Below are 22606 nucleotides of genomic sequence, written 5' to 3' on the forward strand. Positions count from 1 at the left end.
CAACAACTGACCGAGTTATTTGACAGGCGGAAAGTCACGAGTATGATGTCACTAGCTCTGCGTGTCGCCAGGTGTCTAGAATGGAGTGTCTAGGAAGTAATGGAGGATTACTCAAGATTCAAAATAAGCAATCATAAGTCGGAATTTGTACCTAAAAATTTGAATTGATACCTACAAAATTGTACCCAGAGATAATTTTTACATCTAACTTTTAAAATCCCTTTACTCCTGCGATTCAACTGCTGACTGAGCTATTTGATGGGTGGGAAGTAACGAATATGACGTTATTGGCTTTGACTGTCGCATTGGCTGAGTGTCCAGACTGGAAGTATTGATTATGTCGTTAAACACTTAAGAGTCTCCGAGTGTGTTGAAGGAGAGAAGTTTCTTATCTCTCATCTGATGCTTTAGACACTGAAATCTCTACTTCTTTTGTCTGGGTTAGAGCATTTTCATTCTTAAACAAGCTTAAACACAAATATGTGAACTCAGAAAATTATGTTTATTATTTTTTGGATGATTTTCAACATAAAAATGAGGAAATCAATTACCTCTTATTCTTCACCAATAAATGGCACTAAAAATAAACAATGAAAATTGATAAAATTCTTTCAGAATAGTTTCAAAATTGTTTCCGTAAAAAAAATCTGATGAGAAGAAATTGGAAAAACAAAACAGTTAATGCAAGTACTATCAGTAATTGCAAAAACAATTACCATTACTAGAAATGCTGGAGATCATAATTTTATTACAATTGAATTTAATTTAATTTAATAAAAATGTTTATAATTTAATAATTTATAATTTAATAATTTAATAAATATGTTTCTATTATATGTCCTGTTATGAATCTGTCATTGTTGGCGTTATTGTCTGGTGGTCTAGGACTAAGATGAGCTCAGTCAGGTCTAGTCTTAACAGAGTGCAAAGAATGGTCTGTGTAGCCTTGTCAGGCTGTCTTTGGACCACTCCCACAGCTGCTCTAGCGAACTTACATGGGCTTCTCCGGGATAATCTACGCATTCTGAAAAACATTCCGAAATGTAAAAAAATTCCCTTCTTACAACAAAAATATTATTAATTTAAAAATTAATTCCGGAAAAAGAATCTTATTTGTCTTAAAAATATAATTTATTCAAAGAAATAAGGTTAAAATACACAAAGCAAAAAAAAAAATTATTTTAGTTTTATTTCCAGAAATAACTTCTAATTTCGGTTTTGACTGCCAGCAAAGCATACAAAAAAAATAATAATAATTAACTTCATTTCTAAAAATTGGAGATTAAAATTTTAAGAGTTTTGGAAAGCTAATAAACTAAACTTCGAATATGGATAGCAAAAAAAATTATAGAAATTTTCATCAAAATTGCTGATTTTCACCCAGTCGGATATCATAATAATTTATTTTTGCCTGAATTAAAATAAATTTACCACCACATATTTAACAAATGCATAGGGAGGAAAAAACCTGTTACCCAATAAAAAAAACTAATACAAGACAAAAATCTGAGTCTTCACTTTTTTTTTACTTGTTTAATCTTAGTAAAAAAAAAAAACACTGTACATGGTTTTTTATTTGTCTAGAGTCAAAGAGATAAGAAAAATTCAAATTAGAAATAAAAGTTTAATATGGTTGTTAAAAATAAAATTTGGATTGCTCTTAGTTCCAATAATATAATTTTTGGAATTATTCACATTCAAATCAAGGAGTCTGCATTGTATTAAATACAGACAAAAGAAATTGAGAAATAACCATTAAAATAATGGTTAGTTAACATAAGAAAAGCAATTCTCTCAAGTGAAATAAAAACATTTTTTTTTTTTTTTTACAATTTATCTCAGCCATAATCAATGGCATATAACCCAGTGACAAGAATTCGAATAAAACAGAGAAAAAATTTAACTAATTATATTATTTGAGATGGGTTCAACATAGCCATCTTCTAAGAGCATATAAAAACTATAAAAATAATTTTCTTTGCTAAAGTAGTTATTAATAATAACAGAACAATCCTTTAGTATGGAAATAAAACAATAAATAAATGCTTATAAAGTAAAATATTTTTTACAGACAGAACAAGAGTGAAGTTTAAAAGGCCTTTGTAAAATATTTTTTAAGGACTATTTATTTATTCATTAAAAGAACGGATTGAAAAAAAGGAACGTATACCAACAGATTTGAATTTCTGATTAGCAAAATATGGGAGGGGGGTCGCAATCTGGGAAATATTCCAGTAGTAATCCCAGTAGTTATGTCAGGAGAGGGGTCAGAATTTTGAACCTTTAATGATAGTTTTACTTTTTGCATAATTTCCCATATCCACGCGAAAAATAATTTCATTTAATTATTTATTTTGTATTTTACTTAATAGTTGAAAAACTTATAATTGTAAGTTATTCAAATTTTTACATCATTTTAAAGAAAGTAATTTTACAGGGCGAAATATAAAATTTGAGTAAACTCAGTTAAATAGTTCTAGAAAAAACAAATTTTAAATATACTTCCTTAAAATTTGATAATTGTGTAAATGTAATGATTCCTGCAGATAAACTGGTAAGCGTAAACAAAAACAACAAACTGGTAAACAAAACATATTTTATAAAGAAAACTGATAGAGCAGAAAAAATTGAGAATTCTATCTCTTGTTAATTCTACAAAGCATTTTGGTTTTAAAGAAATGATATAAATACGCCAATATAAACTTATTTACACCCATTATGTGCTTAATAAATTTCTTATCAAATTTTCTAAAGGTAACAAAAGTAACAAGGAATTTTTCGCATAATAAATAAAGTGTTTGTAACTTTTTTATGACTGACATTTAATAACCTTTTTTGAAATAATAGTTTAGATAAAATAATCATTAATCATTAATTCTTATTTGTAAATGTCTTGTGTCCTTGTCAGGTAACAAGACTTTAAATTCACCATTCTATAAAACTATTAAAATGTATCAAGTTTTCTTCCATAAATATGAAAAATAGAGATTTTTCTTTGTTATTCAGCAAAAAAGTTGTTCAATTTGAAATAAAAAGCTCATCAGTAAATGCAAATCAATGTGTAGCACCACAATGCATGTAACAACAATAAACAAACAGACAGAAAGAAGACTACTGCTAATGCTGAGTAAGAGTGCTCTCAGAATGTAGGGGTTATTTCAACTAGATTTTTCCTTTTTCTGATATTTCAGAATTGATATAAATTACATTGTTTATTTTCAATATTAATATTTACTGTTAGTTGATTATTTTTTAATCAAAATGGATTAAATCTTTGAAAGGCTGTTTAAATCGATTCATACTCGTTTTATTTTAAGATAGCTAATTTTTTTAAGATAGTTAATTCTTTTTCAAATAATGATGATTACATTTCAAATCTCGTTATGTTAAAAGCAAATTTCCAAATAATGTTTTTCGTCTACTATAATTTTGTATCATGCAGATCTTGGTGATAAATGTAATATAATGCAGCAACATTCATACATTGAGAAGCATTTCCTTTAATTTGAGCTGTCCATGTTATGTAGGCCAGCATTACCAGGAGCAACTACAAAAAATTTATTGCCTAAAGCTGGTTACTGCTCTTTCACACACCACTTTTGTTACAAAAATTTGAAGGTCTCTTGGTGAAAATGTGTAAAATAAAGTAAAGAAAATTGCTCTGTTGAATATTTAAAAAAATCAACCTCATTCAAACTTTTGAAATTGTTAGTTTTTTTTTACTTAGAAGTTTTTTTCTATCAATAAGTTAATATTTTACATTTCTGTACTTAATAACCTCAAAATAGTAACAAAATTTAATTAATATAAATAATCCTTTGGTAGTATATATATAAGTATAGTATATATATAAGTATTTCCTTCAGTAGCATAGCTAGAGGGGTCAAGAGGGGACATTGTGGGAGGGTTCTTAGCTCAGCTATAAATATGTATTTCAATAACAAAACAATTCAGTGAAACAAATTTTATTGTTTTAAAATATTGAATCTAACCGAAAGGAAAATACACTTTATGCAACAATGTTGGTGAATAACTTTTCATGCTCTAAAGTTTTTGTGTTGCCAACATAGTAATTTTAAAAAATAATTAACTACAAGTTCAAAATACAATACCTATGCGTAGTAACACCTGTTCCTGGGTATAGCCTTAGAGGGGACGAAATTTATGAAAAATAACTGAAAATAAATTCTAGAATAAACTGTTTTTCTTCTTCAAATATCACCAGTTTCATTGGCAAATTAAAGGAACCCAACCATAACAGTTTTCAAATTTATCAATTAATTGAGCAGGATGCCTATCACTAACATTGTAGGGTGAAACCTCTCGGGAGCAACTATTCTCTGTTCGACAGTAAAATGGTCATTAATGGAGGTTGTCGTTCTTAGGTGTTACCTCCATTGACTTCAAAATGTTATTGAACGTACATCATTTTTCCCAAACAATTTTAATTTCAGTCCATGTCATATTCTTAGTGCAGAAATACCACTTGTGTTGGCATCATGAAAACCGGATCAATGAATAAAACTTAGTGTCAATAAAAATGACACCTAATTATGAGTAAAAACAAATTTACCAATTATGAATGATAGAACTATTTCAAATAAATAAACAAATATGTTTTTTAATTAAGTTTGCATTTAATTTTATATAAAAAAAAAATTAGCTTTAAAAAGTAAGAAAAAGTTTGTGTGAATTGCTTAGTTTTTTTTTAAAGTTTTTTTCTAATTTTACTTTCAACTCTAAATCTCTATCAGAGATCGTCAAGAAGAGCTCTCTAAATGAGAGCCACTCACAATATTTGGAATACATTTGACTCTACTTATTTGTTTTGTTAACATTCTTCATTTTAATAATTTTCTCTGTTTCCTTATTTGATCTTTTCCATATTCGGTGCAGAGGTTTGCCCATAGCAGAGGTTAGAGGTTAGCTATTTCCACATGGTTTTTGAAATTTCAACATTATTATGGTATGCATCTTTTGCATTTGAGTTATCTCTTTCGGATGCGCTCAATTTGCAATGTCTTCATTGTAAATTTACGTACGATTGCTGATTTTTTATTTTAGTTGTTTTTCCGCTGATTATAAAATTTATTTTTTTTTAGCCATTCCCATATGTTTTTTTTCCCTTTTATCTTCAAAAAAAAAATTTTATGTGATACGCCAATTTCGAATTTGAGTTATCACTTTTTGAAAGGGTTGGTTCACATTTCGTAATGATTCAATTGTACATTCATGCTATTTTCTCTTCCTTTTTTCTGTAGTTATCCTTTTTTCAGCCATTTCCTTATAGCTTTGCAAATGTTTATATTTTTAATATGATGTTATTACAACATGCAAATTTCACATTAATCACACAGCTCATAACAATTTCACCATATCATATTTATATTTCAAATTTAAATATTATTTATAAGATGTCATTATGACACACAAATTTCAAATGTTGAGATATCGTTTTTGGAAGCGCATGAAAAGAAAAAATTTTAAGACTTCATTTAAGAAATTGCGACTTCTCAGGACTTTCATGACCCTTTTTAAAATTCGAGATTTTTATAACTTCCATGACCAAAAGACCGTAAAAAAAAACTCTGTATTGCTTATTACAAATATTGAAATGCCTGAATGTCAAATATGATGGTGAAAAAGTGCGGCCGTGCAAAGCACAGAAAGAAATTCTCCCATGTGTTTTTTTCCTCTCTTTTTTTTAGTGAGTAATACTAAAAAATTTTCCTCGAAGTTTAAAAATATTGACTGTGGGATAAAACAGGTAATTTTGACAGCATTTTGTTTATAATGAGTGATATTAAAAAAATTTTCCACCATGTTGAAACATTTGCACATTCATGTATATGATACACATCTGCTGGAAAGTTTTTTTAAAAAAATTATTTATAACAAACTTGCAATATATTGAATGAAAAATAACCTTAGAATAAATGCTTACCATTCAATAACAGGGTTTCCACTCTTTTAACAAAGCAAAAACTAAGGACTTTTTTTAAAAATTAAGGACTTTAAAAATAGTATGATTGTTTATCATCGAATATACATATGCAATCAGTGATAATGTCAATTATTTACCTTTCTTTAAGAAGACAGTAAACCGGGGCGAGTCTACCCATTTTAGTTTATTTAATTTTCACTATTTTAAATTGCAAATAAAAAAAAATTTATCGACAGAGGACTTAGTTCAGACTCTAAGGAAGATGGCGCTGTAGTAGTTTGATCTGTTATAATTTATTTGGTGTCTTTTTAACCGACCTGTTCAAACGTCTTTTGAGAGATTTGTATTGAAAATCAGCAAACTTTTAGTTGGTGCTCCGTAAGTATATTATTATTATTACTATTTTCACTTTGGTTAAGTGATAAACTTATCTAAGACTAAGATTACATTAATTTTATATGAAAAAAAACCAAAAAGAATGTAAGTTTTGCTGTTGTAAACAAAAAGCCAGAATTCGCGGGGCGAGTCTACCCATTCATATTTAGTTTTAATAAAGCATAATAATATAATTTAGAACTCTGTTTATATTAAAATTAAGTCATTTTAAATGAATTTGAGTATATTATTTTAATTCTGCATTGATAAATTTATCATTAATAAGAAAATGTATAGGTTAAATATAAATGTAAATATAAAATATGTTTATTTTACCTATTTTTTCAATTTTTATATTACAAAATTAACTTTTTTTTATTTAATGCAAGTTAAATAAATTATTATTTATAAATTATTATATATTACATCCCAAAAGAATGGGAAAAGGATTTTTCATGATTCCCAATGTTTGAATTTCGATTTTGTTAATAATCTTTAATTATTATTATTTATTAATTATTTAATTGTAAAATTATATTAATTTTGATTTATTTTTATCAACAATAATCAGAAAAAATTTTTATTTTATAATGTTAATGATTATAAAAACAAAATTGTGATCAAAATGTGATAATCGATCAAATACTCAATTTGTGTTATTTTATGAATAAAAAATGGAATATATAATAAAGTTATGAATTTTACTTCCAAAATATCCTATATAGTAACTAAAAATAACAATTTAATAGTAAAATTTGATTATTTATTACAATGTTAACATTCATTTTAGTAGAATGGGTAGACTCGCCACATACGAGAGATTTGTCAGCAGTTCTATAAAAATATACAGTAACAGCGTAACTATTAATATTTTATAAAATCGATTTCGCAGCTTTAAAGGGGGATAAATAGCGATTCCGAAACATCTATTAAAAGCCTTTTTTCTTTAATATTTACAAAAGTTTGACCACTTGAAAGTTGACAAACTGAAAAAATGGGTAGACTCGCCTCGGTTTACGGGATATTTAAAAATTTCTAAAAACAATTTTTTTTATATTCAATAAAAAATTACAAAAAATACATTTTAATACAATGCAAGTACCGATATGATCGTATTAATTAACAGGGTTCGCCAAAGTAGGAACAGGCAACTTTTGCCTACCCGGGTAGGGTCTTAAGTAAAAATATTTTCAAATTGTTAAGAGTTAACGACATGTATGAAACTAATCCATATTCCATTTTTAATGATTTCATCAAAATTAAATTGTAAAATTAAAGTGCAGAAATTAAGATTCACATTTTTTTTCGTAAAAGAAAAAAGAAATTTGGAAAAAACATTGAAAAAATTATTAGAACAAGTTTTAATATTTTACTGTATCACAATTTCAGTTGTGAGAAATTTTGCTTAATATTCAGTTACGCCAAAAAAATTCTTTCTTTTCTATTAATAGAAAGTTACATGCGTATATATTAAAAGATTTAATACTAAAAAGTTCAATAAGAGTTACGCATGAAAGTAGTTTTCTGAACTATGTCATGTATAATTAAGTCCTATTTCAAATAAATACAGGCCCTGCTAATATCTAAGCTTCTTAAATCACTCCATTAGACTTTTACATTTATTGCAATCAATATTTTATAAAAAAAATTTATTGAATAAAAATACAATTATGCTTGAGAAGAATTATAATCTTTAAACCAATATGCTTTTTATATTAGTTTTAGGTGGAATGTATAATTAAAAGGGTCAAAATGATTTTTCAAAGTTATCAACACATTCCTAAGGTTAGAAAATTGGTAAGGTTTCTTAATTAACAAATACTGATAAATTATTTATTTCTTAATTATTTATAGATATTTATTTGTAATATTTCTTTATCATCCTCTATCATTCTAAATATTATTCTCTACTATTATTATGATTTGATATTTTATTTTTGTTCTAAATTAGCAGTTTAAAACAGAAAGTGGTATTCTTTTATTATAAAGTAATCCAGTAATATCATCTTATCAGGTAATGTTTGCAAAAACAATATTGAAAACAGTATATAACTTAACCATTTTAAAATTATTACTAAACAGCAAATGTTTTATATTTACTTTTATTATGAGCTTTAGATAAAAAAAAAAATTCCAGCCAAAACTGTTATTCAGAAATTAAGAATTAACATTTATTACTAAATAATCTAGCAAGAAACATGGACTAATTTTAAAGCAATCAAAAATTGGAAGAATTTTTAAAAAAAAGTATATTAAGTTGCAATGTTAATTGAACAAAATGATTTTAAAAAAAATGTTAATTTAAATTTTAATCTAATTGACATTAATAAAAAAAAGTTTGGGATCTTTTAATTGAGTAGATTTAAATTTTTATATAACAATCTGCTTAGTTTTCGTTACGGATTCTAGTTCAAACATTTTTTCTGATACTTCTTATCTTAGGGCTTTATGTTGTTCTTATAAGCACACGCACTACCAGTAAAACCTAATTTCTTAAATTCTGTTGATTTTAAAGGTTAATGTGGGGCTTCTACTTAGAACTAACTGCCACCCTCCTCACAAAAATGGCATGACTACATGTGCAGTATCCCCTTTGTCCACACACTATTATTTTATTTTGGAATGCTTCACTCTCCTCATAAAGTATCATTCTAGGTAAAAAGAATAATATATTAATGAAAGGACATGTTTTCTTGCCAGTAGCTCCCTCACACACATTCCTTCTAGTCTCTCTGAAATGCTCTACTCTTGATGCATGGTCAAATTCTAGGTGATAAAAGAACAACTTTTTGTTTTAAATTATTTTTGTAAGACCGAAAGATTGTAGTAGATGTCTTCCCAATGTGCTTAATAATTACTATTAACTAAATAATGAAAGCTGACACAGAAGCGTAACTTCTTAGAAAAGAATATTTAATTCCAATGAGAGACGTTTTTACAACTATACAGAAGCCACCAAATATGATCATTAAAAAAAAAAAGAATGAAATAAATTGAGTAAGTCACAACTGCCAAGAAAGGTAAAACAGTAATGTTTGTCATTTTATTGATGCAGATTGTTTGTCTGTGCTACAAAATGGAATTCCATATGGAAGTTTTTCATTTCTGTATAAATTTGAGTGGGTAACTAATAGCTAGAGCCCGGATTTTGATAACCTAAAAAATCTCAATTAATGCCCTAAAAATGTACAAAAAATGCCCTTACAAAGTGCAAAAAATGCCCTTAAAAATGCGAAAATTGCGCTAAAAATGCCTTAAGAAATGACTTAAATAAAGTAAAAATATTGAACTAAAACAATGTTTTACTTCTTAAAATTATTATGAGTCATTTCAAAAAATATAAAGCAATGCAATACTCGAACTATTCATGAAGAAAAAGAAGCAATAAGAATTAGTGGCAAAATTTAATAATCTAGATAGTAAAAATATCTTGAATAAATATAAATGCAGAAAGGAATATCATGCGATTCAAACTCATTTCATTTATCTCTTTATCACTTGATTTAAAAACATTTGAAATTAACAATTCTGCTATCTCGGATTTGTTAAATATAAGGAATATGGGGGCCATGTAATAAATAAAAATAAATTCTACTGAAAATTCATGAATTTCTATTAAACTTCCAAATACCAATTCATAAAGTTATTTTGCCTGCATTGTTAAAGTGCTATTTTTTATAACATTAACAAGTATCCTTTTTTCAGTTGACATTAAAAAAATGATTTTAAAAAATATGTAGGCTACAATGATAAAAAGAGTAAATTCAATTGTTCTTTAACCAAAAACTTATAAAGATTTACTCTAAATTAGAAATATTTTTTTTAAATCAAATATCCATATCGATATGCTGCTTATTAATAAAATGGTCAATAATTTGAAACTGATCCATACAATTCCTCTGTAGTTAATCTAAATTTAATTTTGTAACCACAAACACTTTTTTTATTGAGTTATTTTTGTCACTTAAACAACTGCATAAAATACAAGGAAATTGAAGTTTTAATAACATAACTTAACTCAAACTCAGCCATCAACATACCATCAGATCAAAACAACAGATACTCATTGCAGATAATAATTTTTATCAAATTTCTATATGCTAAGAACAAGTTTAAAAGCACCAAATTATAAAACTTGGTAAATAGAGTGTGCAAAAGAAAATGGAAAAAAAGAACACCCTGAATAAATTTTGATTCGGTTGTCGTATCATGACATATTAAAACCTAATGGTTTAAAAGGGTTATCCCAAATATGCTAATTATTTAGTGCAGAGGATATTTTAGGTCACGAAATCAGACCTGAAAATGTACTTTCTCTGAATTAACTTGAGTCATATCATGCATGATTTTAGTGGTCTTTCAAATTTCCCCAATGATAATTTATTTCAATTAGAATGGTGTAGATAGACAATTGAACAATTTAAGGAAAGAAAAATTGTAAATACTACTTAGCTCTTTAATAAAATAAAAGAGAAAAATAAAGACTTATGAATAAAAGAAAAAAATGTGATACTCAAATTATGGTTCCGGAACGGCGTTCTGGCAAGTAAAAAAGTACCAGAACGGCATTAAATTTAAGGAAAGAAAAATCGTAAATAATACTTAGCTCTTTAAAAAAAATAAAAGAGAAATATAAAGATTTATAAATAAAAGAAAAATTTGTGATACTCAAATTATGGTTCCGGAACAGCGTTCTGGCAATTAAAAAAGCACCAGAATGGCATTCCGGTCCCACTACACTTCTGATTCAGAAACATTTTGATTAGATAATACTGTATCAGATGTTAAGAACTACAAATCTTGTACATACACCAGTTATAAGAAAACAAAATTTGTCATATTTAAAATTAGATCCACTAGTGATCCTTTGTTATTTAAGATAAAAATTCTTTACATTTCAAGAACTTGATTAATTTACAATATCAAAAATGCCTATGTAAAAAATTTACAGTATAGAGAAATTAAAGTATTGCACAGCAATTTTAAATTGTAAATAAATAGTACCATTTTCAAAGTGTAAAGTATTTAATAAATGCAACTCACTATATTTAAAAGGACAATATAAATTTTGTATTTCAGATATAAGGAACTTTAGAAATAGAAAAATAATTAAAATCTGAAATACACGTGGGTAAAACTGTGGTTGACGAAGATAAGATTTTAAATAATGCTTATTCTGTTAAGATTGTTCATTACGGTGCAATCAAACCCATGCATTAAAAGTTGACATGTTATATTATTAAAATTGTTATGAGTACTTTAAATATAATGTTTATGAAAGCGTTAATTTATAAAAATATTCATTGACACGTTTTTTTAATAAATATGCTTATATGTATTCTGAATGTTTATTTATACACGCCGTATAAATAAACATGCTGTGAAACCTACAACGACAAGAATATGTTTATTTCAGTCGATTATTTTGTTTTATAACATACAAATTATTAATTATTGAACTTATTCATCTAATTTTTATGACTCTTTAGAACTAAGCAAGTTAAATACAACTGTTTAAAATACCTGATAAAAAGAAGGAGGTGCCTTTTTAGCTAAATAATAATGATCAGGAGTTTGGCCATATTCATCCATAACAATCTGAGGATGAGTTGGTACATCTTTGGTGTAATCATAGGAACTGCATGCAGCATTTTCCTTCAGTTTTGGTGTTTTATGAATTGAAGCATGATACGAAAAAGATTTATTATGAGAATTAGTAGTAGACATGATTAAATAAATATTGGAACCTGCAAAGCTTGACTCATATTATTAAATACTAATGTTTTGGCTAAGCCACATATTCCTACTTCACATTTTCATAACTCTCATTTTAAAATATAGCATCGATATTCCGATGTAAAACGATTTTAAACTACAACTGTATATTTCTTATGCGGATCCGTTCGTTCGGAATGAACGGCGGGATCAACAAGATCGCCGCGTCCGCTGCTATAATTTAGGAAGTGGATACAAAGGGAGTCAACAGCAACACATAACATTTATTAAAAAAAAAACTTTCCCTCCTCGCCGCGAGGAAACGAATGAAACAGCAAAATTTGGCGGCTAAAACGAAGCTATCACCAGCCGCTTTTCTTTCATTCCCTTCCTCTCGGCGAATGGTTGGGTTAGTTTTTCTCGCCCTATTTTCATCCCCCCTGCCTCATCGCACTAGAGTGGAATGTATAGTATAGTAGCTCCATGGGTAGTAAAAAGAAAGTGGACATTTCACCGCCAAATGCCGGTTTCCGAAACAGAATCTCTCGCCAAAAACTAAAATACAACTTCTCCGATTTTCTATTCTTTCCGTTCTCCTACATACGTCACACAAATCTATAAGTATGAGCCTGTAATGAGAATGAATGGAATAACTCTTTCGTGGGAAAAATGTCTTTTCTTCACTATTATCTACGCAATTCTGTTAAGATTTTCACTTAGTTCAGAGGTTCATTTTCATAAAAAAGATAAGAAATAATTAGAATTAGAACATTTCCACAGTAAATGATTCGCATGATGGTCCTCCGAACTGTTTTTAAAAAATGGGGGAATAAGACTGAAAATGTGGGAATTTAAGAAACTTAATTTACCCGGATGTTTCCAATTCGAATTAAAAGATTAATATTAGAAATATAACAGCTGAAATATGAATAAGTAGCTTATAAACAGTTTAATATACGTAACTTTAATGATTTTCAATGCATTTTTTTCTAAATATTTTACTAAAATGAGCAAGCACTACATTATTCAAAGACAATTTCAAATTCAATTCGATATTTTTTAATTAAATAAATTTCTTTAAAAAATCATAGTATATATTACTTTTATGAAAATACAGTTAAAAAAAAATATTGGTTCAGAAAAGTAATATTAAAAAAGAAGTTAGATATTCTTTAAAGTTTAAAATTTTTATAAATTGCTATCGTAAAATAATAAATAAATAACATGGCGGATAGCATAATTTTTTTTTTTTTTTTCAAAACATCGATCAAACATGTATCATTTTAGACCACTACAGCTGCAATAAGTTTATCTACTTATTCTCTTAAATCTGTATGGTGATACTGGTGCTTTTTTTGAAAGGGTTCTGCTGAAGATAGTTTCGAAAATCGAAAGTATTAAAATTCTCGTGGAAACCAACTTGGAGAATAAAGCGCTCACATTCCAATGAGATACGACAGGTCAGAGTGGCCATTGAACTAAAATTGCAGTCATGTTAGGCCCCAGATACTGACGTGAGCCCTCCTTGAAAGTAGGACCGGATTGCCCATTAGGCCAGACAAGGCCATAGCCTGGGGCCCCCAATGATTAGGGGCCCCCTTAATATGGATTTTTTTTTAAATAAATTAAGAAAAGCAATGATTTTTCAAATTTTTTTCAAAATGATAGGATTATTTTTTAGTTTCAATTTAATAAAATAAAATTTAATTTATTATTATTAATTTTAATTTTAGATATGCTTTCTTAAATGAAAAGATATATAAATACTTTTATATTTGAATAAATAAATATACGAGAAAAAAAATTTAATATAAGGGCCCCAAAAATTTGAATGGCTTAGGGCCCCGCGTAAGCTTAATCCGCCCCTGCTTGAAAGTAAGACCCTTTAATACAGAATTCATTTAAAATTAAAAGCGTTTTGAAATACTATAATTTAGAACATATTTTTTATGATTCATTTTATTCTTCGCATTATGAAAAAAATATTTTTATAAAACTTTATTAATGAATTTGGTTGAGGACCTAAAGTCTGGTTATAAATTACTCTAGAGAAAAATATCTCTGTCTAGTGCAAATGTAAACAACTTGGGGCCCCTCCGATAAATTTATAAGTTTTGAGCAGTCCCTCAGTAAAAAGAAAAATATTTCTAAGTAAAATGTCTCTTAAACTTATTATTTATGAATTATGAAACAAAATTACACACTTTCTTCCCTGTTATACATTTTGTAGGTAACACTGTTTTGGAATTACAAAAGTAATTCTATAATTCGTTACAGCGAATGAAATTTTCCAAAATAGAACTTTTACTGATTTACTAAGTCAATTAAAAAAAGAAAAAAATGGAAACTCGTTAAAAGCAAATTTTAAGTCGATTGTTTCTTTGAAAAGACAGTAGAATTAAATTTTTTTTTTTACCGGATTTCCGTTCTTGCACAAATTAAAAAAGGAAATGATTTTATATACATGAATATTTTATCTACTCAAATATTTCAATTTGTTTTTTAAATTACAAACGTGGTTCAGGTTGATTTTTTATTGAAAATAATTTAAATTATAAAGCTGCAACATGTATATATTTTGTACCTATTATACAAGCTATTCACTAAAAGTAAATTTTTTGCCTTAGCCAGTTCTTGCAGCTGCCTTCTGCTGGATACGCTTGGCCATTCATCTGTATATACCATAATTAGTGATCATCGAAATATAGGATTCTGTGATGAACGTGACCGTGTTGCTAAGTTAATTTTTTCGGTCACGGGCGACCATTTATAGAAACCGTTAGCGGGACTTAAGAAAATGACACAATATAATACCCAATACGAATTCCATTTTTTTAATTACACTTTTATATTTTATCGTTTATTTATTTATTTACACTAGATTGCCTTGTATGTGCCACTGATGTGATTTTGCCTTATTTAAATTTTAAACGAGCTTTTCTAATAACAGCATTTTAACAATATGGGCTTGCGAACTAGCTTCCATAAATGCTAGTCAACTTAAAAAAGAAAAAAAAGTTATTTATTTTTTAAATCACGGGTAACCAATCAAATATTTTTCATTTTTTAAAAAATGTGTGAACCATTCTGTTCATCATTCGCTTTTTACACTGAGTTGTATTCCAGTGATGAACGAACTGATCTAATAAAAAAATTAAAAATTCGACATATAAATGAGCTTATGCAGAAGGCTTTTTTTTTCGTGAGTTTTTCCTGGTTTATATATTTATTTACGCAACTCCCCCTCCCAAAAAAAATTTTTATTCCATAGGGTGGCATTATCCCTGAAAATTTTTTTGAAAACCATACCTTTATTTATATTTAAGGATTTTAGGAACAATTATAACGTTTCCTGTGAAAGATACAATATTTCATGTAATTCTAAAAAATGATATACAGTGCTCACTAGTTCGTTTAAAATTTTAGGCAGTTTTTGTTATAAATATAAATACAATTATTTTTTAATTATAGGGTATTAATTAAAAATTATACTTTATTTCAGGCATAAATGATAAGATATTCAATCAATTAAAAAAATTTCAAATATATTAATTAATTTCCTGCATGACGTACGGGTCTAAACTGTGAAGTAGGAAGTCTGTATTGGGAGAAAAATATGAAGCTTTTGTGCATTCAGTAATGCCCATTTTTAGAATATGTTCCGAAAAATGATGCTTTTTAAGATTGCAACCAAATCTCCACTTAAGTGACCCCTTTAGAAAAAGTTATTTAATTATATCTTCTTTTTTTGTCGATTCAATGCTGCATATTCCACTCTTCAATATCTTTTTAGGAAATTTAAATGTGTAAATCAGTTGATAAATATTATCAATTGAACTATTTTCGTTAACTCGTACATATATCGACACCCATAAAAAAAATTTCAATTTAAAAAGACTGAGTCAACCAACTATCTATTTTTGATCGTTAACTCAGGAGTGTATTCGTGGAAGTAGGGAGAAAAATGAAATAAGCAAAATAAAAGTGGTGATTCTCCTTGAGGATTCTATGGAATGTTCAAGGGCATGACTCTAGGGAAAATATTAACCCCCAAACCCTGAAATCGGACCACTTTATCCGCTTCAGACAAACGCCCTAACCAAGGCAAATATATTCATTGTACGGTTTCATTAAAAAACGTTTACTCACTTTCCCTAAATACTAACTACAAGGTACTCGCTTATGAGTAATAATATTTTTTTTTAATATTCTAACACTTATAATATTGTCACCTAGGAAGCGAAGAAGTTGGAATCTTAGTTTATAGTTGAGAAGACTGTATAATTTTAATATGAAATATCTACGTGATATTTTTCAAATCAGTATCATTAAAATATGCATTAATATCTAGTAAATTTTGGGTGAATCATAAAATAAACTGTTTTCATAATTAATCGTTGAATATTTTTAGCAACAAAATAAAAATTATTACAAAACAAATTCAATTATTCCTGCTAGTATACAAAATAATGTTATAAGTTTCTAAATTTTTCATAATAATATTACAAGTTTTATAAAGTAGCATTGAACAAAGGTAGATTTTCTCATTATTTTTGATTTTGTTTATTAATTTTTCATTTTATTATTTTTTTATTTTATTAATTTTTTATTTTATAAATTTTTTATTTCGTAAATTTTTACTTTATTCATTTATTTTTATTTCATTTATTTTTTCTTATTTTTTCCATTATTTATTTATTTTCTTTATTATATTTATTACTTATTTTATTTATTTATTTTAATTTTCTTCATAAAGTTAACGGAACTTCTTCCCTTTTTTTATTCCATTTTTTTAAAACTTTTTCTTACCAATCGCAATTACCTCCTCACTTATTTTCACAAAGCATACCAGATCAAAGAAATGTGAATGATCAAAATTTTATTTAAAATATATAGCCGAAATCTGTTTTGATGCGTAACTACTATAAATCTAAAGTGTCTGCCAGCACCCTTATTTATTAGACTTTACATTTCTAATAATCTGTTATAGATATAGTAATTCGAGGTTTTGAATGAAAATTGCACCTTAATTGCCGAAATAAAGTTTTTCTTTTGATCTTTATTAGACAAATACCAAAAAAGCACAGTATATATATATATATATATATATATATATATATATATATATATATATATATATATATATATATATATATATATATATATATATATATATATATATATATATATATATACCTCTATTTAATGATCCGATAAAAAATTCGTTAAATGGAAAATTCGCTAAATAGAAAGTCACCATTTGAAATACTTCAACAACACAAAACAGGTTTTAAACTCATGAAAACTAGACATAATTAAAATAGCAATTGGTACACCTTCTAAATTATTATCTACTATCGAATTGCTTCAAATGAATTTAACATATGAACGCTAGGTGATTTCTTCATCATTTCCATCTTCCTCATAATTTAATGATGTATTGTTTTCATTTTTCACACTGTCCAAAGTATCCGATTCAGTTAATGTTTCTGTGGCTACCCGATGAAAAATCAGAATCGATCAGCAGCATCATCAGAATCAATAAAAAGAAAATCATTAATCAGTACAAGTACATCATTGTAAATTTCGTGGTTCTCTCTTAGCTGTACCCATATTTTTTTAAGTTCTTCAAAAGAAATATCATCCTCGTCTCCGCGCTCACGAAGAATTCAGCTTTAGCAAAACTGTTATGAATAGTACGATCTGTAACATCATAGTGACGTACTTTAAAATTTTCTGTTATGCTTTTTCGTAAATTGATTTTTGGCATAGATCCCTGTATGAAATGCAAACAAAAAGGGAAAGGGATTTTACTGCTTTCTCTAAAATTAAGTGGCTGCGAAAATCTATTCAAAGTCATTTTCACCGTAAAATGCGTTAACAAGTTCGAAATATTTTGGGTAATAAGGAAAGTGGCTCTCAAAGAAAAGTTCGTTAAATAGAAGTTCGACTGTATATATATATATATATATATATATATATATATATATATATATATATATATATATATATATATATATATATATATATATATATATATATATATATATATATATATATATATATATATATATATATATATATATATATATATATATATATATATATATATATATATATTGTTGTTGTTGTTTTTTCCTTTTTAAAAAATTACTTAGTATAGAATGATTAATTTGAAGCTTATGGAAAGGAACCTTTCATATTTTGTAATTTCTTAGATAAAAGATAAAACAGAAATCTCGCTTTCTCTTACTTAGCTGCAGAAAATATCACCTCTTTTCTGGCTTTCTACGAATATTTTTTTTCTTCCTTTTTCTGAGCTCTAAATGTATGAGGAAATACATATTAAATATGCATTTTAAAAGATTCTGAACGAATTATGTGTTCACAAATTAAAATGTTAGCTTATGAAGAAAAAAAATTTTTTTTTCTTATCCTTTTCTGAATACTTCGCAGATGCAGGGGAAGTGTGCGAACTGGCTACCGAAGCTAGCTGATAAGAAGTAGAATTTCGCCAAAAGAGCGATAATTATACTTTTGTTGCGAACTCGCGTTTACGAAACAAAAAGTTATTCTTTCTTAGTCTCCTCTTTTTCGTATGCACGGAGCAGTTTCCCGCTATTTTTTCGGTTGCCAGATAACAATGATTAATTTGTCTTTATAAAAATAAACATTATTATTTATTTATTTGTGCTTGCAAAATGTTATACTTTTGAATTAAAAAAAAGAATAATTAAGAAACTCATTGTTCTAAATTGGAGAAAAAAAGAAAGAAAAGATCCCCAACACAAATTGGTTAAGAACTTTAAATCCGATTTTTTTAATGATCTACTTAAATGGAAGTTATTCAATTTATTTTAAACTAACTATTTAACAATAATTTATTTTAACAATAAATAAAGTTTTAATTTGTGATTATTTTAAACTAATAACTATTTTAAATTAATTATTTTGAATTATTAAATTAAGACAATAATAATAAATTTAAGTGATAAGTTAATTATTTATTTAAAATTATAATAATCGGAAGTTATTATTTTAAATACTGTTTTGTAAAATTGGTTAAAGTTGACTAATTGTTTTTATTCTTCTGGTTAAATATATTTATTGATAATGAAGCAGCAAATTTTTTTACAAACTACAATGAGCACATTAAAATATGAAAATGATATGAAATGAAAAATTATAATTTAAAAATTGCATTTTTATCTACATTTAAGCTCTTAAAAAAAGAGATAATATTTTGTTTCTTAAATTATTAACTTATTTCTTGATTCTATGAAGAAAACATTTATTATCAATGAGACTTGATATCAATGGTTTATTATCACAGCTTTATGTATAATATATTAGTCATCGGAGTACTGTATAAATAATATTTTTTTGAAAAATCTATGATTTGAAAGGAAAAAAAACACGTGGTTCAAATCAATGATTTTTTTTAAATTAAATATTTTTAAATCATGCCAACACTGTTTTTTATTTTTCTTGGCTTTTCTCGTAGCAGTTCATAGGGATTTCCCTTCACACAATTTTTAATACAATTAATTTCTATGACGTAAAAGTAGGCAAAAGTTATTTTAAAAATTACACTCCTCATACAAAGGAACGATAATTGAAATGAAATTGGACACATTTGGAAATATAAATTATAATAACTCGTATGAATCCAAGGAATTGTAAAAATATATCCAAGATTTAGCAAATGTTAAGAAAAACTTTAATCAGTCTGGAATTTTCGGCGGCTCAAAATTTTAGTTGCCTTGGGTGGTCTCACAGCTCTCCTACACCTAAGCTACAACACAAGTAAAATCTTCTTTTATATTGGAGTAAAAACTGTCAAGTATTGCTCTAATATAAATCATGCTTTTTTTTTCGAATTCATGAAATGGTGTCTAAAGCTAGTGTTAATCAGCAAATTTTTTTCGCAGTTTTGCGAACTCAGTAACAACAAATTATTTAATTACCGGGCGCGTCATTTTCAGGATGTTATTAATATTTGCTTGTATATTCGATACATACGTTGCTTTATTTCAGACATTTGACAAAGATTTATCAGAGAATAAAAATTATTTAAATTTGTTCCTTTGTAAATTTTATAACTTCAAACATAATTTAAATCTTTGGACACTAAAAAAAATATTTTAAAAAGGTGATTTAGAATGAAATCTTAAACATATTGAGTTTTATTTACTGCTAATTAGTTTCGTAAATAAAATATTTGTGAAAGCTATTTAACTATCAGAAATACAAGGGTTGGACTAAATAATGGAAATACTTCTATACGGATTCATTTTTCCTATTTCTCTAGAAGTACTTAGAGAATTAATTTAAAACCTTAGATTCCCCTACATATCAATAAAGCTTAAAGCTTTTAGATGTTGTAAGGGAACCGCTATATATTACGAACGAAAAAGAAGTTTTTGAACACTCTAAGCCAAAAAATACAGCGATAAGCTTGTAACCAATATCAATTAAGTTGATTATCATATGAAACAACAGCATAAAATTTTATAAACCTAGCTTAAATATTCATGGAAATATTGACATTTTTATTTAAAAAAAGAGCTATTTTTTTTTTATGTCTTCTTAGTATAACTGCAGAAATATTCAATAAACTTTCTAAAAAATTTAGAGTAATTTTTAATTAATAATATAAATATCATTTTAAATTTTGAAAAAAAAAGTCTTTAAAACTTGTGCGAGATATGAATATTTAAAGTAATATTTTTATACTGTGCATGCGCTGAAAGCACATAAAAAAATTTCATGATTTTGTTTGAATCGTATTTGATAACTTATGAAAAAAGTCCGATTTGAATATCCTGAAAATTCAAAAAGTTTTTAACAATTTTCTAAGTAGTTTTCGTAAATTTAGAAAGAAAACTTTGAATGGTGAGGAGTTCTCTGTAAATTTAATTTTGTACTATTAAACAAGATTTATTAAATATGACATCGGCATTATATAGGATCATACCTTATTAAATTATGTTTTATGATACGAAATGAAATTTGTCAAAAACCCCTTATCATTTAGAGCTTTCAATAAAATAAAATAAAAAGTACGAAAGCTACTAAGACATTTGCCTTCTACATTTTCAAGGTATTTAAATCAGATATTTTTCATAAGTTACGAAATACGATTCTAAGGAAAATGATGGGAATTTTTCTTTTTAAATGTTTTCCGAGAATGCTCAGTATGAAATGATTACTTTAAATACTCATATCTTGCGCAATTCATAACGATTTTTTTTTCAAACTTTAAAATGGTATTTTTATTATCAATTAAAAATTGCTTTAAAATCTTTGTTTAATTTTACTGAATATTTCTGCAGTTATAGTAAGTAAACGTAAGTAAAAAAAATAGGGTTTTTTTTAATAAAAATATCCATATCTCCATGAATATTTAAACTAGGTTTATGAAATTCAATGTTACACTAAGTTTATTTAATATGATTTTCAGCTTGGTCACTAGAGTGATTTTATGCGCATGAAGGTTGCAATTTTTTATAACAAACTTTTCCGGAACTTTAAATGCGTTTTGGGAATTATAGTTATTTTGTTTCATTTTTTAAATTATTTGTTTTTTATTATTTCTATTTTTGATAGAGGCCATTTTTTTCAGAATATACAGAAATTAAAAACAAATCTCGTTTTTGTTTTGTTCTCTTTATTAAATATTTTACTTTAGGGGTTTTCATTTTTTTCATTTTGATTTTTTATTATTTTTAAAGAAAACATTTTCTCGAGGAAAAAATTCTCAAATTTTGAGCATCAATTTCAAAAGATAAGATCGTCAAATGTTCCCTTTCTTGTTAAAATGAATTCTATGGCTCTAAAAAATAGAAAATTATTTCTCAGAGTCTCTCTCTTTTCTCAGAAAAACGAACAGAAATTAATTAAGCCAATTTCACATTCGCTGAATGCCGCAAGCTTCCCTTTAGGTATTTTAAGTAATCGGTAGGACCAGATGGTAACACTCACTTCTGTTCTTCGAATCCTGGTCCTAATTTATGTTACTCTAATACAGAGTGCAATTAGTCAGCACTTAACCAAGCCATCCACAGCTCTAAACGTATAATGAGGGTTAGAATTCATTAATCTATCGGACTAACTGTGAGAGTTCTTTATTGTAGTAAAATAAGAATGCTCCGTCCTAACAAAACTTATAAAAAAAATGTTTTTTTAGTCAGGATTTCAAGTATGCTGTTGTGCATACCTCGAAAAAAAAAACGCCAAATGGGTTTTTTATCAGAAGAAAAAAAATAGATTTAGGGCTTTGAGCAATTTTTTTTCTTACTAAATCCATTAAGTTATAAAATATACAGCTTAAAAGGTTTGTTTTAGTGCCCACTAGAGTCCAGTTTTAATTTAAAAAAAAAAAAAAAGAAAAGAAAAAAAAAAAAAACTTTTTGAAGGTCATTTTCGTGTCATTTCATTTACTCATTCGTGTGAATTGGACATAGTTTGATATTTAAAATTAATTTCAAGTTGTAAAATAATTTTTATTTCGTTCAGATTAAGAATAATTAAAGTCTCTATAATAAATGCAAATGGTTAAAATGTTGAATT

The 22606-nt window shown here is 26.6% G+C and overlaps 1 protein-coding gene across 1 annotated transcript in view; it reads right to left on the reverse strand.

Annotated features, from left to right (window-relative positions):
* LOC107453668 (transcription factor E2F2) overlaps positions 1-12249 on the reverse strand; it is a 34636-nt gene extending 22387 nt beyond the window's left edge. The window contains exon 1 of the mRNA XM_087155062.1: positions 11843-12249. Within this exon, the coding sequence (XP_087011188.1) occupies positions 11843-12046 (204 nt within the window). The 5' untranslated portion in view covers positions 12047-12249. The remainder of the gene's footprint in view (positions 1-11842) is intronic.
* Positions 12250-22606: the final 10357 nt, after the last annotated feature.

The sequence above is a fragment of the Parasteatoda tepidariorum genome, chromosome 11, assembly GCF_982258835.1.
Source record: "Parasteatoda tepidariorum strain Cologne lab strain chromosome 11, Ptep-v5.0, whole genome shotgun sequence".
Classification (NCBI taxonomy): Eukaryota; Metazoa; Arthropoda; class Arachnida; order Araneae; family Theridiidae; genus Parasteatoda; species Parasteatoda tepidariorum.